The following is a 16,597-nucleotide window of genomic DNA, read 5'->3' as shown; positions in this document are numbered from 1 at the left end:
CACCAGAACTTCTTAGAAGAGACTGCAACATGTCATCGTTGCCAAGCGTCGCCGCACCCCCATCAGCGAGCAGCTTCGACTTCATCAGCAGAAACAACCGAAGAGCATGTCGCCCACCATAAGAAAGAAGCGGACCCAAGAAGGCGAAGCCTCGCCGAACACAAGATATGAAAGCTTTTGAACCGAAAAGGACCATCGGCGGTCATCGATGCATTGGAACTTCTCCGAAGCGACGCCCCCAAGGAGGACACGACGCGTGACGCCGCCGCCGCTCGTCCGAAAATCGGAACAAGGTTTTCACCTGGAGATTTGTGGGGATATGAAAGAGCGCCATGACAATGCCTCCAAGGAGGGAAACGACACCCACGGACGCCGTCGTTGTCGAACCGGCCAAAAGCACGGCAAGGATTTCGCCAGCATCTTCACATCACCCACACAAGCACCCCCACATCGATGGCCGCAAAATAGTCCATAACGCCTCACAAGCAATCATACCTTGATTGTAACCAACGGCAAAGACGGACCCTTTGCCACCCTCGAAACGCCATCCATCCGCCGTAAACTTCTACAGTAAGCCGAAGCCTCCACCCTCCCCCTAGCATTCCCCACGACAAGAAAAGGGTCCGGCCAAAGAAGGGGGAAACCGAAGGGAGGGAGAACACTCGGCCGACAATGAAGAAGTCACCGTCACGGACGTCAAGCCCCATTCCTGCTTCACGCCAGCACAAGTCGTCATCCCACCAACTCCACATCCACACATCGCCGCCCATCAACGACGACGAGATCCACCAATGGCAGTAGAAGCCCCATGCCGAGCAGGAGCTGGCCGCCAGCGAGCCGCCGCCGCGCTTGCTGGAGTCCACACGCAGCCGCCCCACCGACCAGCTGCCATCCGGTGTGGAGGCGACGGATCTGGCCGCGGACGGCTAGATCCAGCCAGGTACGGGGTTGATGACTAGCTAGGGCGCGCCGCCGCAGCATTACTGAAGCCAACACGCTTGACAGAGGCCGACGGTGGCGCCGCGACCACGACGGGAGCGAGCCGCCGCTGCCGACGCCCGCCCACCGCGACGCCGCCCCTGCCTGCCGGTCTCCGCGCCGCCCTGGCGCCAACCACGCCCCCAGCCTAGATCTGGAGAGGCGACGCGAGGGAGAGTCGTTGCCGCTGCTCCACCTTTCCCGCCGCCTGCCATCTCCCTTCCCACCCGGTCGCCTCCGCGCGCCTAGCCCGACGCCCCGACGCTGACGCCCCCGACGTCGACGCCGATGCTGCCGCACCGTCGCCACCCCCAACTGGTCGGGGTTGTGGGCACCGACCTGCGCCCTCGAGGGAGAAGGAAGGCCCTGCCGCCGCCTTCCTCGCAGCCGCGCGGTTTCCGGTGGTCTACTCGGGCGGTGGCGAGGCGGAGGAGGGAGGAAGGCGGTGGTGGTCGCCACCCATGTCGCCCCCTGTCCCTAGAGCGACACGGGGGCCCAGTCAACCGCTCTACCTATTTTGCGTTCGAATAAATTTTTTTTATATGTGTTCTTAGTAATCAAAAGTAAAGGCTGAAAAATAAACTACAATAAAAAAACCCTAAAATCAACTTTAAATTTAAGGTTTAAAATTTAAATTTTGGCTTACAAGATAAGTAAAAAGAAGTAGTCGGTAGGCTGGAAGGGAAGGGACAAGAGAAGCAGCTGACTCATGTGTTGGTTGAAAAGGGTACAAACAACTATGGAATAAATGCTTTGCTTTGCGGCGTTAGGTAGGGTAGAACAGGATGTGATCATTTTGGCTCTTGGAGCAAGCGAAGCATTGCTCACGTTGCAAGAAACGAACATTCTCGTTTTATTTTTAAACAGTTTTGATTACTTTGCTTAAGCCTACCGTGATCTGATTCTTGGTGGCAGTGATCGTCTTCGGCGTTCTGAAGCAAAGCTAGGAGTGACCAAAAAAGATGCAAAGCTGGCTGTAAGTGGATTCATCTGCGAGACTACGAATTTCGTTGCTTACAAATGAAATTTGCGAAATTTCTGTGAGTTTTATTCATAATTCGACAGGACCGAGCTGTTTAGGGAATATCAAAATTTAGGCGAAGGAATACGAACGAAATCGTGAACTTACTCCTCAAACAAGCATTCGTAACTACTACTACTACCCCGTTCGGTAGTGACAAAGATGAATATTAAAACGAAAAAACAATTAAGGCATGCTGATTAATTGGGTTTCATTTATTTGGAACTTGAAAAATTGATTTATCTCAGATTTTAAAACAATCTCTATATAATAGTTTTAGTAAGAAATATACCATTTAGTAATTTGAAAAAAGTGTTAGACAGCAAATTGAGATAATCATGTTGTGTTTGTTCCCTCTTGTTTGAGAGAGATTTCCAGCGAAGGAAGCTCATTAGCACATATTCCGTCCGTCTCATAAAAAACTAACTTTCGCCTATGTTCAAATTGATGGATAGAAGTTGGTTTTTTTATGGAAGGAGTAATTAATTAAATATTATAGATTTAAATAATAAATTTATTTAATTTTAAAAACCTGTTAATGGAAAATAAGAAATTAAAAGTTTAGAGTTACTACCTCTACCTAAAATAAGTTAATTCTTCACCCATTTCACACGTACCAATAAAAAACCACAAAGATTAATTCTTCACCCATTTCACACATACCAATAAAAAACCCACAAAGATTATAATATCTCTACTTTATCAAATCGCAATGCGATTATTTCTGACTTCATCTACTCTGAATACAGTTATCTATTTTCACAAACTCTATTGTAATGATTACTCTAAATTAAAATAAATTTCTTTTGAGACAAATGAAATGAAGCTTAAAAATAAACTTATTATAGGACATATAGAAATGACGTCTCCTATGATAAAATAGTATTTCCTATTACGATGCATGTCAAATTCATTATAAAAACATTATATTTTATTTTATGTGGGTTTTTCGTTTTGTATTTATCATAGTTGGTTTTTGAATAGTGAGAGAAAGGAAAAGGGCAATGCGTCACCGACACCGCCGAATCCAATTCCAGCCCGTCGTCTCCGGGCGAACCGGATTTCTCGCCTCACACACACTCTCCCCCTCTCTTCCCTCGCCGCCGGCAGCGGCGGCGGCGGCCGAGAAGAGCGGCTACCGGCGCTGCTACGCGCGGCGCCTGCCCCCGTTTCGTCTTGCTGGGTTTGCCGGTTCGTTTTCTCTTCCCCCACCACCATTCCTCTTCTGTTCCACGTGCGGAGCGCAGGCAGGGCCCCGTGCTGGTTTCGCGTGTCCCGCCCGCGGAGCGGCGGGCGATCCGCTGGTGGATCTATCGGGAGCGTTGCGGTCGAGCTAGCTAGATCGGCTTGTGTTCCCCCGCGTCGGCGCTCGGCGGCGCCGGTGGACGCAATGCCCGGGGTCTGGATTTTGGGGGTTGTTGGATCAAAACTGAAGCGATTCGTACACGCCATCTCGATTTTGCGCCCCGCGTTTTGGAGATTTAGTTTCTCGCTTAGCAGAGAATACCAATGGTGGATAGACTTGGTCGCTATTTTTTTTAATACTCATTGTTCAATTAGCAAAAAGAGGCTTAGTCTTGGGTACACCACTGGCTCCCTCATTGGCTGTATGATTGGTCGCAAATGCCGGAGAAAGATTGATCTGAACTGCTTATCTTTTGATCATGTTACTGTAGATCAGTTTGGGCTGTTTCCACGTTTTGAATTATATAGCATTTATGCCCTGATGAATATCATTTATATCTTGTAGTTGGTCTAAATGGGGGAAGAACAATTTCATTCTTAGCTTGCGGTTTACTGCTTAACTCTTGGTGTTTTCTATTTCCATGCATCGTGCGTTTGCCAATCTTGTATGAACTGTTTTCAGGCATGGACCTTATTTATTGGTTCATCTGCATTTGCAGGTGTGATGTTGGTGCTATCGATTTAGAGCGGTATCTGAGTTCCTTTGGAGGAGACCACTGAAGTCCTATGCTACCTTGCCGAGATTTTGTACATAAGACCTTTGTAGGATGAAAGGTGGTTGTCTACAGAGACCTCTTGTCAGTAAACTATGCCTCGGCTTCGCGGCTCTCCTCACTGCCCTGATTGTTATCATGTCACTGGAAGAAGCTCCAGTCCTCACAATCTTCAGCTCAACGCCAGAAAAATTGAAAGTTTTATCTCAAGGTGCGCCACCCTTCCCTTAGTTTTTTCCCCCCTTGAAATGTAGATGTTACCCTATGCTATGTTTGCTCACATGTTTGTTGTATGGCCCTTCTGACATCAGGTTTCCTACAGCAGCAGGAGCAGGAACATCTTGAAGATAGTACAGCCAGACAGAACGAAAGTAATTTTAATTGCTTGTGTGATCTTCTAATGAGTTTAACACTGCATTTGTCATTTTTGCACTACTGACTTATATGCTTATTTTTATCTCATTTACTGGAAGCAATTCCTAATGACAGTGATTTTTTTTCTAAAAATGGCATTTATCAACTTTTGTTTTAACAACTGAAGATTATCTTCCATTTTGATAAAATCTTCTTCTTACCTTATAGATTGCAATTATGCAAAGGGAAAATGGGTGGCAGACAAGAAGCGGCCACTCTATTCTGGCAATGAGTGCAAACAGTGGCTATCGAAAATGTGGGCTTGTCGAATGATGCAACGCGCAGATTTCTCTTACGAGAATTTTCGGTGGCAGCCGCATGGATGTCAGATGCCTGAGTTTACGGGGCCTAACATTTTGAAAAGGTATTTTACTTCAATTTTCCTTTTCGTCTGGATCTCCTTAAGGACTGGACTTATTTTAGCATTTTCCGAGGCTTGCAGGTTGAGGCATAAAACTCTTGCTTTTGTTGGTGATTCTCTTGGTAGACAGCAATTTCAGTCCATGATGTGTATAGCTACAGGTGGTAAATACAGCCCAGAAGTTGAAGATGTTGGATGGAAATATGGCCTAGTTAAAGCTCCAGGTGCTTTAAGACCTGACGGATGGGCTTACTGGTTTCCAGGGACTAATTCCACAATCCTTTTCTACTGGTCTGCTAGTCTATCTGAACTGGAACTTCTGAATACAACAGATTCAGTGACATCCTATGCATTGCATCTTGATCGTCCAGTTACATTTTTGAAGAAGTATCTCCACAGTTTTGATGTGTTAGTACTTAACACAGGTCATCACTGGAACAGAGGGAAGTTCAATGGAAATCACTGGGAACTGTACGCTGATGGGAAACCTGTAGGCAAAGGTAGACTTGCAGATCTGAACCGTGCAAAAAATCTTACATTGTACAGCATTGCCAGATGGGTGGATTCAGAACTTGTGCGATATCCTCAAGTGAAAGCTTTCCTGAGGACAATATCACCCAGGCATTTTGTAAATGGTGACTGGAATACTGGGGGAAGCTGTGGCAATACCGTTCCCTTGTCTAACGGAAGTGAGGTATTGCAGGATCATTCAAGCGACTTACCTGTGGAGAGTGCTGTGAATGGAACTCGGGTTAAGATTTTGGATATAACTGCTGTTTCACAGCTACGAGATGAGGGGCATATATCCAATTCTACTTTCAAAGGTAGAGCTTCAACAGGGATTAACGATTGCTTGCACTGGTGCCTTCCTGGTATACCAGATATGTGGAATGAGCTCCTCTTTGCACAGATTTAGTGCTGCACTTCAGTGAGGGGATTTTTTTTTTTACACAATCCGAAGAGTTCCTTTGGTGTTCTGCACAGATAGCACAGATATGTGGAATGAGCTCCTCTATACAGAAGCTGTTTTAGCGTAGCATTTAATTATGGAACTTCTGGCCACCCATATGGAAGCAGTCGACAATTTCAAGATGATAGTATGCACCCATAAGACTAGAGATGATGCTAGTGTAAAGTTCGGTTCAGATTATTTAGCCTTTTCTCAAGTCAAGATATGGAACTAGATGCTGCTACAGAGCCTTATAGAGTAGTCCCCCAGGTACATCGATTTTTTGTTTTCTTTTTTTTTTTGAGTAAAATGCTACCACAGTCCACAGTTTACCATGTGCAACATATATTTTTTAGATACACACATGCAAGTTGACCAAAGTGCTGTATGCTCTTATACTTTTAAGGTAGAATTCTTGTTTTATGCCTGTAACAACAATCTCATTTCAGATGTTGTAACATTTGAAAAGTTTCATGTAATCATTGTAGAGTTTATACATAGTCCAGAAGAAATATAAACATGGCATCTGTCCATTGTGCGAAAATCTGTGGATTATATATACTTTCTCCTATTGAAGTGAAATCTGCCTGTGCTGCTAAACAAATAAATGAAATACAGACACAAGTCCTATGGTTTTTACCAAACTTATGGGTTTATGAGGGGATAATAGGTTGTCAAGGATTGGACAATGCCAGCATGAAAAAATAAAGATAATATACTCTAAAGTTCAACAGTTTGCCATCAACTTTTGTGTATCTGAGCAAGCCCTTTGCATAGCCATTTGCCAAATTACTGGTGAGCCTTTTGCGAATTACTGTCACCAGAAGACTCCTCATGGATGGCAAGGGCCAAACTGCCTTTGCTTCCATTTGGCTGAAGCTTCAACAGGAGAGTATACAAATTGATGACATTATATCTCTTCGACAAATGACAGATGGACAGCTACCCTATTCCTCAAAGAAGGATGAAAAAAAAAATCCTTTCACCGAACAATCCCTTACCCCAGCAAATGAACAAGATCATTATATCAGGTTCGACCTATCCATTTCAAAAAGATAAGAAAAGGAGAGAAACAAAAATAGGATCAGGTAGACCTAACCTAATCCTTTCACAAGCCAGTCCTTATCTTACCCTACACAAAGCTTGGGGTAGCCACTAGTGTAGTCGACGCTGCATGCCTTACACATGCGTTTAAAACTGAAATATCAAACGGAGCCCTAATTAAGCTAGAAAATGACGCAACTAATGGTTGTTGAGAAGCCATGAAATAGGAAGTAAAACTGCATCCTCCTCCAAGAAAAAAAAGGGATATGGATGGAACACATTCCAATCTTATGAATCTAGATAAAGGATTATCTATATTAGATTCGTAGAATTACGCTGTATCCTATCCAATATTAGATTGATATATTGTTGAATTAAGGGAGTATCATCGCCAAGGTTCAGAAAACTAAATGCTACTACAAAATGAGGAATGACCAGCATTAGTGTCAAAAATCAAAATCCATCATCATATCACGTTGGCCAACTAAACACAAACAGAACGGAGAGATCAGAAGATGATTAGCCCAGCCGGAGCAGACGAAGAAATGTTTTTTTTGCTCAATTCAGCCAGGAACACATTAATCTCTTTACAGCCGGTTACTACAATTCAACATAGACAGCATTATAGCCTTATCTCATCACCAGCATGATCATAGCCTCTTTGTTTTTTAACCCCCAAACGGCATAACACCAAGAAAAACACAAGCCTCCACTATTGCCATCCATCATTGGCAGCAAGAACTACTGCTGCTACCACACAAGCTGGAACGGAAGAGACCTAATCCAATCCAAAGCCCCACAGCAATGTGCAGCAGCAGTACATGGGCACAGTACAGCACGAGCCCGAAAGAAAAGAAAGAAAGAAGATGAAATAATTAGCGCCTCCACCAAAGGGTAGTACGCACCAACCATTTGACACCTGCACCATGCCAGCAAAAGGAGTGGCTCCGGCTCCAGTGGTTGCGGATTCATCCCGGCCAAACTTTGGAGCCTGATCTGACTGTGATGGTGAGATGGATCTGAGTTTTTGATAGAAGAACATGGGGGGGGGGGGGTTAATTTCTCGGCCGAGTTTCTGTACACACCGGTGAAAGGTTTGGTATTTTGATGCGAAAACACGCAGGGATGAAGATGGTGGATGATGTGTTTTGATTGCATTTTTGTTGCATCCCTTCGAGTATGTACACCTGGGGGGAGCAGCGATCGATGATCCCTTCTTCCAAGATGGCATGCCTTATTGGGGGTGGAGCTGGGGCAGGTGTGTTTTCACCTCAGGGCGGTGTCTGCGGCGTCGACAGGTGTGGGCATTGTGCTGTGCATCTCGTCAGAGACATTGGCGAGGCCCTGGATCAGCCTCACAATGTCGGCCAGGTCATCCAGGTAGTACTTGGCCTTGCTGGGCTTGCGACCAACGGTGCAGGCGAAGACCTCGGCGTCTGGGCTTAGGCAGTTGTCCTGTGCTGCAGTGGTGATCACCTCGAACATGTCTTCATCGGAGCGGTCATCACCGATGCAGAGGACAAAGTCCGGAAGGAGGCTGTTCTCCCGTATTATCGACAAAAGCCGTTTTGCCACAAGGCCCTTGCTTACACCCTGTAGAACAGTTCAAGGTTTAAAACTTAGGTACCAGAAATGGGTCATGTTAACACTAGTGAGGTAACAGCACAGCTTTGCTGTGAGCCAGCTTACCTGTGGCTTCACCTCGACATGGTTCAGGCCAGCTTTTACTGTAACTGGCTCATTTGCAAGGACACTCTCCAGATGGTCATGGAGCTCCTTGGCTTGGCAAGATCCAAAATCAGGATCAGCATCCTCGTAGCTCCACACTATCGCGGTCTCCTTGTCCTCAATTGTTGACCCATCTGTTGTCTCGGTGTATGTTTTCATCACAGGCTCTGCGATTTGCTTCCAGCTTCTGTCTGTCACTGGGACACACGTCTCCCATTCTGCATCTCTCTTCAGCCTACAGCAGTTACAAGTGTAAATTAGTGTTCAGTTGGAATTCAATGAGAAGTACAAAATCATACTGATTTTAGTCCAATAATAAAGTTGATGTCATTGGCTCATTGATTATGAATTTACGTAAAATAGAGAAAATAATTACCTGAGAAAGTATCCATGCTCAGCAGCTAAGCCTAGGTTGTCGCATGATGAGAACCATTCTTCTAGAGTCGACCGCTTCTTTGTGCTCACAAGGAAGACCATGTTGTTCTGATCACGGGACAGGCTGTTCAGCATATCTATCGTTTTAGAGCTTGGGCTCTTACCAAATGATGTTTGAGGCATCAGCGTCCCGTCATAGTCCAAAAGAATGATTCGCGTGGTCGTCCTCCGGTAGGCTGAGACAAGGTGCTCAACTGCAAGCTTCTTGAAGTTTGGATCAAGGGCTACAACCCTAAACCTTAGCCCGAATCCTATCCCCCAACAACGCCTCCTGCTATGGTCCAGACAAGTCCTCTCCAGATCTTGCAAGAAGCTGTTTGCCCAGTATCCAACATCATGTGTGCTCACATATTTGTGGTGCTTCTCATGTCTCAGCACCTTCTCCCCTTCAGGCATCTCTAAAGCAGAGTCCATTGCATCAGCCACAGCATCGATGTTCCAAGGGTTTACCCGAATCGCACCACTTAGGGAAGGTGAACAGCCGATGAACTCTGACACAACAAGCATGCTCTTCTTCCGTGCCGATGGGCCAAGACCTAAGATCCCGTCTAGTTTTTCATTGCCCTGCCTAGCAATTACATACTCATACGGGATAAGATTCATGCCATCTCTCACTGCGGTCACCAGGCAGCACTCAGCGACAACATAGTAAGCCATTCTCTCATAGAACTGAAGTGGCCGATCGATCAATATAACCGGCTGGTAACCTGGCTGCCCAAATGCCTCATTGATACGCCTCACCATTGCATAGCTCTCATCCTGCACCTCTTTCACATCTTTCCCCCGTCCCCTCGCTGGATTGGCAATCTGTACTAGAACCACCCTTCCTCGCCATTCGGGATGTTGCATCAGGAGCTGCTCAAATGCCAAAAGCTTCAAGCTAATTCCTTTAAAGATGTCCATATCATCTACGCCAAGCAACATCAGCCGGTTCTGATCGCAGAATTGCTTGAGAAGCTCGGCCACCTTGACCCCCGTCTCCGGAAGATTGAGCACCGACCGCAGCTGCTCCAAATGAACTCCCACCGGCAATATCTTGATGGTAACCGTCCGACCATAATACTCCAGCGCAATGTAGCCCCTCTGCGACTCATACTTCAACCCGAGCATCCTTCCACAGCAGGACAGGAAATGCCTGGCATAATCGAAGGTGTGGAACCCGATCAAATCGGCGTTCAGGAGCGACCGGAGCAGCTCCTCGCGGACGGGCAGGGTCTTGTAGATCTCCGACGACGGGAACGGGCTGTGGAGGAAGAAGCCGAGCTTGACGCGGTTGAACCGCTTCCGCAGGAACGTCGGCAAGATCATGAGATGGTAGTCGTGCACCCAGACGTAGTCCTCGTCGGGGCTGATCACCTCCAGTATCTTGTCGGCGAAGATCTTGTTGACGGACACGTACGCCTGCCACAGCGCGCGGTCGAAGCGGCCGCCGAGCTCCGGCGACAGCGGGAGCATGTAATGGAACAGTGGCCACAGCTGCTGCTTGCAGAATCCGTGGTAGAACCGCGACCGGAGGTCGGCGGGGAGGAAGGTGGGCACGCAGCGGAAGCCCTCGAGGAGGTGGTGCGCCACCTCGTCGTGCTCCGCCGCGGGCACGTCGTCGCGGAGGCCGCCGACGTAGACGAACTCCATGTCGTCGGCGCGGTCGGCGTGGGCGCGGAGGCTGTCCCTGAGCTGCAGGAGGAGGCTGTCCTCGTCCCAGGAGAACTCCCACCCGCCGCCGCCGCCGCCGCGGCGAGACGCGCGGATGGGCAGCTGGTTGGCGACGATGATGGCGCGCTCGCGCGGCGCGTGGGAGTGGGCGGAGGAGTGGTCGGACGACGACGCCGCCGACGCCGCGTCGTCGTCGGAGTAGTCCAGGTCCGGGACAATGCCCGACGCCGTCACCACCCGCGGAATCCGTCGCCGCCCCAGCGACGGCAGCGGCCCTTCGCCGCCGCCTCCTCCTCCTCCGCCGGCGGCGAGCTCCAGCAAGTTGGAGTAGGATCTCGAAACCATCTCCTCTAGATCCTCCTCAAAGTACTCGATCTCACTCACCAAGAACTCACTCCAAGAAGTACTCAAATCGCACGGAGGAATGGGCGGCGAGGGAGGCAAAGGATCCAATCCAAGAGAGAGAAAAGGAAAAGAGAAAAATCTCAAACCAAGATTTGGCGCGGCAAGGAATCGAATCACACAAAGGAACAAACTAATCCTAATAATAATCAAGAACCAGAAATAAGAACAAACCCCCTCACTTTCCGAAAAGGACGAGCACCTTTCAGTCAAACAAACACACAAAAATCAACAAGAACAAACATCTCTCAGGTCAGGGCGCGCCACTATCTCGACACGACAGATCGCCCGCGGCGCAGGAGAACGAACCCATTCCCTTCCTCGCGTCGCCACCATTCGCCGCGGCAGCGGCAGCAACAACAAAGAACCAAACCAAACCAGAGCAAACCTCCTCAAATTGCAAGAAAGAAGAAGAAGAAGAAGGAGGAGAAGAAAACAACTGGAGCTCCCAAAATCAAACCAAACCCTCTTATTCTGGACAGAAAAATTTCTCGGATTCTTGGGTCGCGCGTGGATTGGGGGTTGGAGGCGGCTCTTGAGGATCACAAAGAGCTGGGTTTCGGGAGGCGGATCTGCTGCTGCTATAAGTAAGAGAGAGGGAGAGAAGCTGCGCGATTTTTTTCTCCTCTTCTTCTTGTTCGAGCTGGCTACTTGAGCTGAGCAGAGTGATAGAGAGAGAGAGCAAGCTCAAGACGCGGCCTCTGGCGCAACACCGATTAAAATAATCACATTTTGCGGAGAACACCCCGCGTTTATGTCCTAATACTTTTTTAGGACGAAGAAGGCGTTGATGATTAGTAGTAGTACAGTACTTATATAATTAAGCGTTGTTTGCTACTCCCAAACTGCCGATCCAATGTTAATATTTTCTTGCCGGCTTATAGTTGTCAAATTGCATTTCCTGCACTCTACAAATAAAACCACGTTTTTTTAAGATATTTAAGCGGCAGCCTTAGATCGTGGGTGTATTTTTTATATATAATGGAAATGATTTATATCTCATTATAAATAAAAAAACTCAAGGATATGGAAAAACCCCTATTTTTTTATTGATCATATGCAGCAAAAATACAACTCCCTCCGTTTCATATTATAAGACTTTCTAGCAGTGCCCATATTCATATGAGTGTTAATAAATCTAGTCATATATACTTAACACCTATATGAATACGTTCACTACTAGAAAGTCTTACATTATGAAACGGATGAAGTAAAAAGAAAACGCGTAGAATCTATAACAATATTTTATAGGAACTATGTTAGCCAAAGTGAAAAAATAGACCCCTGGCTACCGACTCCAAGAATGCAGCTCCACTGCGTATGGTATTATGCTCCTCTTGTAAAAGCATAAAGTATCAAGAATAGAGCTAACTAGTATTAAGAATAGAGCTAACTGAAAGACATAAAATTAAAACATAAATGAATTGAATGAGATTAAAAAACCGTTAACGTCTATGTCAAAAATTAATTAATGTCATGTTTTCATACTTTGGTAGAGTTGATACTTACAACACACCAATACATTGTAAGGAAATTATACGTAAGAAGAAAAAGAATACTAAATGAAAAGTAATACTTATGGAACGTAAATTCGAAGTGAACACTCAAAATGCCAAAGGCAAAATGGAGAAATAAAAGCCCAAGGAGATTACTCGTCCAATTGGAATGGACTTCTCCAGGTAACCGGGCTTCGTTGGTTACCGACAGCCTCATCTTATTTCTTTATGTTTATAAGCTAAAATTTAAAATTTTAACCTTATATATGTACAGTTAATTTTGGGGTTTTTTTTTCATTATACTTTATTTTTCAATCTTTACTTTTAGATCATTAAGAACACATATATAAAAGTTTTATTCACAAATTATTTTTTCATTTACAAATATGTCGTTTCGTTTTTTCCTCCAATATGCCAAACGATGAGGCTGCGAAACTATTATTTTCTGTTGGATGACATTGACCAAAGCCATCTAAACATGAGAGACAAAATCAAACACTATTGTGCTTTTTACATCAGAAGGAAGGGTTGCTACGAGTCAAATCCCCTCTAGGATCTCATGAAATAAATTTCATGCTTGGAAATTAATCAATCTAAAAGTAAAATTGTGGTAAGATGAGATCATGGATTTTGAACCTCACTTGTCCTCAAACATACAAGGAATCAACAGGGGCAGATTCAAGGAAAAGTTTTTTTTTTAAAAAAAGAAGGAAAAGTATAACTACGATATTATAAATACATGGCATTACCAATACATCCCTATATAAGAGTAATTTTAATTTATAGTGATTTAGGCGGTGTTCATTTCTCCTGAAGATGAAGATGAAGATTAAGTTTTTTACGTAAAATGAGGTGGTATTAACGTATGATTGGTGAGTTTTAATTATTACAAATTTGAAAAATAGATTAATATGGTATTTTAGAGCAACTTTCATATTGAAAATTTTTGCACGAAACGCACCGTTTAGCAGTTTGAAAAGTGTGCCATGAAAATCCAAATTTTCATCCTCCACTTTTACCCGTGAATTAGCAAAGAAAATCCAGCACCCAGCTGCTTCTTCATGAAGTCCCAGTGTACTTATGTACTAACCACGCCTGATATAATGACTATCAAAACATTGCTTTTCCGGTAGGAACTCCTTGACTTTCTTAATCCGGATTTAAACACCTTTCAGCTGCACTACTTTCCTCCCTCGATAGCAACATCGTTAAGCAAAAGAGAAAAAAAATCTCAAGATCTTATTATATACTCCTCCGATTTTATTATTTTTAGCGTTTTGAATAGGATTAAAGTTATTTTTTCTAACTTTGACTATCAACAACTTTAAAACTATTTAGTTTAAAGACTTTAAAACAATATACATAAATTTGTTTTTAAAAAAAACTACCATAAATAAAAAAATAATTTATTATATATATTATAATAAAAAAAACATAGATTGTCAAACATATATTCTTTCTTTCTTTCCAAAACGTAACAGGAGGGGGAGTATGTCCTGGACGATAATGACGTGCGTGAGTGCGTCACTCACACCAACGATGCCTCTCTCTTGATCTTATCTAAACACCAAATCACACGCAAAAAAAAACAAAATAAAATCTCTCTTACGGATAATCTCATCCGTTAGAACATAATTAGAGGAAACCTCAGGGGGTTAGCCGCAAAACATCCACTCACGGTCGCCGTACTCACAGACACTCCCCACGATCTTATCTGCGAAAGCGAAATGACCACGCTGGCCTCGCGCCTCTATCCACTTGCGCCGCGCGCGTGGAGCCGTACGATCGCGATCGGACGGCGGGGGGTTGCACCCGTCCGCGTCGGATTAGATCGGGGGGGAGGTGGGCGTGGTGGGCCCGGACGGAGCGCACGTGCGAAACGACACGTGTCGGACGCCGGGGGCCGCCTCGTCACGTGCGCCGGGGGCTGTGTGCCAGCTGGCGGTCCGGACACACGCGACCGGTGGGCCCCGAGTGACAGCCTTCACCTCGTCCAGATTGGGAATGGAGAGACGGGGGATTTTTTTTTTCCTTTTAGAAATTTGATTGTTTTTAGAGGAAGTATTAATTTTGATTGATTTCTGCAGGGCTAGTACAGTGTAAATTATACACTTCGTTCAGGGGAAAAAACTTTTGAAAACTCGTAAAAGTTTTTTTTTGTTCGCTGTGGCAGTTTTTGTTTCGGTTAGCTCGTGTGGAAACATTAGCGTAATTAAGCCGTTTGATTAGGCTAATTAATTAAGCTTCAAATGCAAGGGTTTTTTATGCCAGGAAAATTTGAGTTACAAGACATGTCCCCGTTATTTCATCTCGATAGCACGTTTTTCAAACGGATGAATTTCATGTATTTTTCAAAATATCTTATAAATCTTTTTTTAAGTTTATAATAATTAAAACTTATTTAATTATGATTTTCTCACTTCTACGTGTGCTTAATCTTGAACCGTACATGGGCTGATCATGAATTCATGATCACTACTTGATTACAGGCACAGCAACGTTAATTTTTGAAGATGTTCTTTGAGTATAAACGAGTTTTACTACCGAGTTTTATTACCGTGCTTGGTATATAAACTAAGAGCAGTACAATAGCAGACTATAAGCCAGCTATAAACCCATATTGAGAAGATAAAAGAGGAGAGAGAAGAGCAGCGGGCTACATATTTGTAGCCAGCTGTAGCACGGATTACAAGACACAATATGTATGAAAGGTGGGACCATATATTAATAATGTAGTATATGTTTATAGGTAATTATTGTATGAGTTAGCTTTAAGTTGACTCTAGGTAATTTGGAGCTAGTAGTTGGCTTCCGTGAAAAAAAATCAACTTTTGGTGTTGGTATAGTCTTTTTTTTTTGGTGTTTCTATGTGGCAATAATATGTAGGGGTGTTTAATAGGTGTACCACAATTACATCATATAGGCTGGTTATTCTACAATAAGTTTATACATAAGTCTTTTTGTCATCGAATGTTAGTGTTTCATTTGAGTTGGCGGATGGCCATAGGAGAGGGTAATGCAAATGTTATTAAGATTAAGGGGAAAATGGTTACAAGAGACGCAGCATAGGACTATTTAGGCTGATTGTGCACCGGGGTACATGTCCAGGAACCAAGTGTCAACCACACAAGCACACATACTACTGAAAGCGGAGCCTTGCATCATACCGATTGTCACTATAAGTCGGTTCCATTCGATTTAAAGGTATCACTGGTGGAGAAATCATTTTTGGTCGGTCGGCCAAATTCCACAATAGTCCCGGTTCTAATAAAAACCGGGACTAAAAAGCATCTTTAGTCCCAGTTTAAAAGTTGAGGGGTACTTTTTAATCTTTAGTCCCGATTGGTGTTACCAACCGGAACTAAAGATCATTTTTAATCCCGGTTCAAGAAGTTGTGGGGTTCAAGACAGACCCCAATTATTTTTACTCCCGGTTGGTATAAACAACCGGGACTAAAAATAGATCTTTAGTCCCGGTTGTTTATACCAACCGGGAGTAAAGAAAACCCCGAACCGCGCGCCACTCAATATTATCCGCGGACTCTTGATCTCCTCCCCTCTCATTACTCCTTCTCCATCTCTTCCTCTCCCCCTTCATCCCCTTCCTCTCCCCTTTCCCCTCCCGTTCCTCCCCTTCCCCTCTTTGAGCGGCGGCCGGGCGGAAGCGGCGCCCGGGCGGGCTGGCGCGGCGGCCGGCCGGGCGGGTGGGCGCAGCGCTCGGGCGGGCTAGTGCGGCGGCCGGCCGGCTGAGCTCGCGCGGAGGCCGCAAGGACGGTGGCCGGGAGGCCGGCGGCGCCCTCCTCTCCGCTGCTGATTTTTTTTTGAATTTTTGATTCATTAGATTTAATCTGTGATGTATGTGATATTGGATCTGATCTGGGAGTTGTGATGTATTTCTTTTAGGATTTGTGATGTATTTATTGTTTGAGATTTTGTGATGTGATGTATTGTGATCTAAGATGTATTTCTTTCCAATATGTGATGTATTTCTTTCCAGATCTGTGATGCTACTTTGATTTGGGGATGATTTAGGAATATGATCGGGGATATTTAGGGAGCAGATCGATTTGAGAAAAAAAATAACCGGGACTGCTCCTACCATCTGTTACCAACCGGGACTAAAGATGGATTTTTAGTCCCGGTTATTTTATCCGGGAC

The 16,597-nt window shown here is 45.0% G+C and overlaps 2 protein-coding genes across 2 annotated transcripts; one reads left to right on the top strand and one right to left on the bottom strand.

Moving 5' to 3' along the window:
* The first annotated feature begins 2,988 nt into the window (after positions 1 to 2,988).
* Positions 2,989 to 6,225, top strand: LOC4346982 (protein trichome birefringence-like 14). Its single transcript, XM_015795848.3, has 5 exons — positions 2,989 to 3,190; positions 3,904 to 4,168; positions 4,269 to 4,328; positions 4,540 to 4,735; positions 4,814 to 6,225. Exons 2-5 carry the CDS (start codon positions 4,012 to 4,014, stop codon positions 5,646 to 5,648), a joined length of 1,248 nt encoding a protein of 415 aa, XP_015651334.1. The 5' UTR covers positions 2,989 to 3,190; positions 3,904 to 4,011; the 3' UTR covers positions 5,649 to 6,225.
* A 1,016-nt stretch (positions 6,226 to 7,241) lies between these two features.
* LOC4346981 (alpha,alpha-trehalose-phosphate synthase [UDP-forming] 6) lies at positions 7,242 to 11,632 on the bottom strand. Its single transcript, XM_015756424.3, has 3 exons — positions 8,830 to 11,632; positions 8,415 to 8,688; positions 7,242 to 8,318 (listed from the first exon to the last, which is right to left on the bottom strand). Exons 1-3 carry the CDS (start codon positions 10,884 to 10,886, stop codon positions 7,992 to 7,994), a joined length of 2,658 nt encoding a protein of 885 aa, XP_015611910.1. The 5' UTR covers positions 10,887 to 11,632; the 3' UTR covers positions 7,242 to 7,991.
* Positions 11,633 to 16,597: the final 4,965 nt, after the last annotated feature.

The sequence above is a fragment of the Oryza sativa genome, chromosome 9, assembly GCF_034140825.1.
Source record: "Oryza sativa Japonica Group chromosome 9, ASM3414082v1".
Lineage (NCBI taxonomy): Eukaryota > Viridiplantae > Streptophyta > Magnoliopsida > Poales > Poaceae > Oryza > Oryza sativa.
This window is presented reverse-complemented; position numbering and strand designations above follow the sequence as displayed.

Bases quoted from the DNA above. Each gene is read 5' to 3' on its own strand.
- LOC4346982 (XM_015795848.3), top strand. From the start codon at position 4,012: ATGAAAGGTGGTTGTCTACAGAGACCTCTTGTCAGTAAACTATGCCTC. The intron at 4,329-4,539 runs GTAATTTTAATT...CTTACCTTATAG, and splicing joins TACAGCCAGACAGAACGAAA to ATTGCAATTATGCAAAGGGA. The intron at 4,736-4,813 runs GTATTTTACTTC...CGAGGCTTGCAG, and splicing joins GGGCCTAACATTTTGAAAAG to GTTGAGGCATAAAACTCTTG.
- LOC4346981 (XM_015756424.3), bottom strand. From the start codon at position 10,886: ATGGTTTCGAGATCCTACTCCAACTTGCTGGAGCTCGCCGCCGGCGGA. The intron at 8,689-8,829 runs GTAATTATTTTC...TAACTGCTGTAG, and splicing joins GAGCATGGATACTTTCTCAG to GCTGAAGAGAGATGCAGAAT. The intron at 8,319-8,414 runs GTAAGCTGGCTC...ACTGTTCTACAG, and splicing joins ATGTCGAGGTGAAGCCACAG to GGTGTAAGCAAGGGCCTTGT.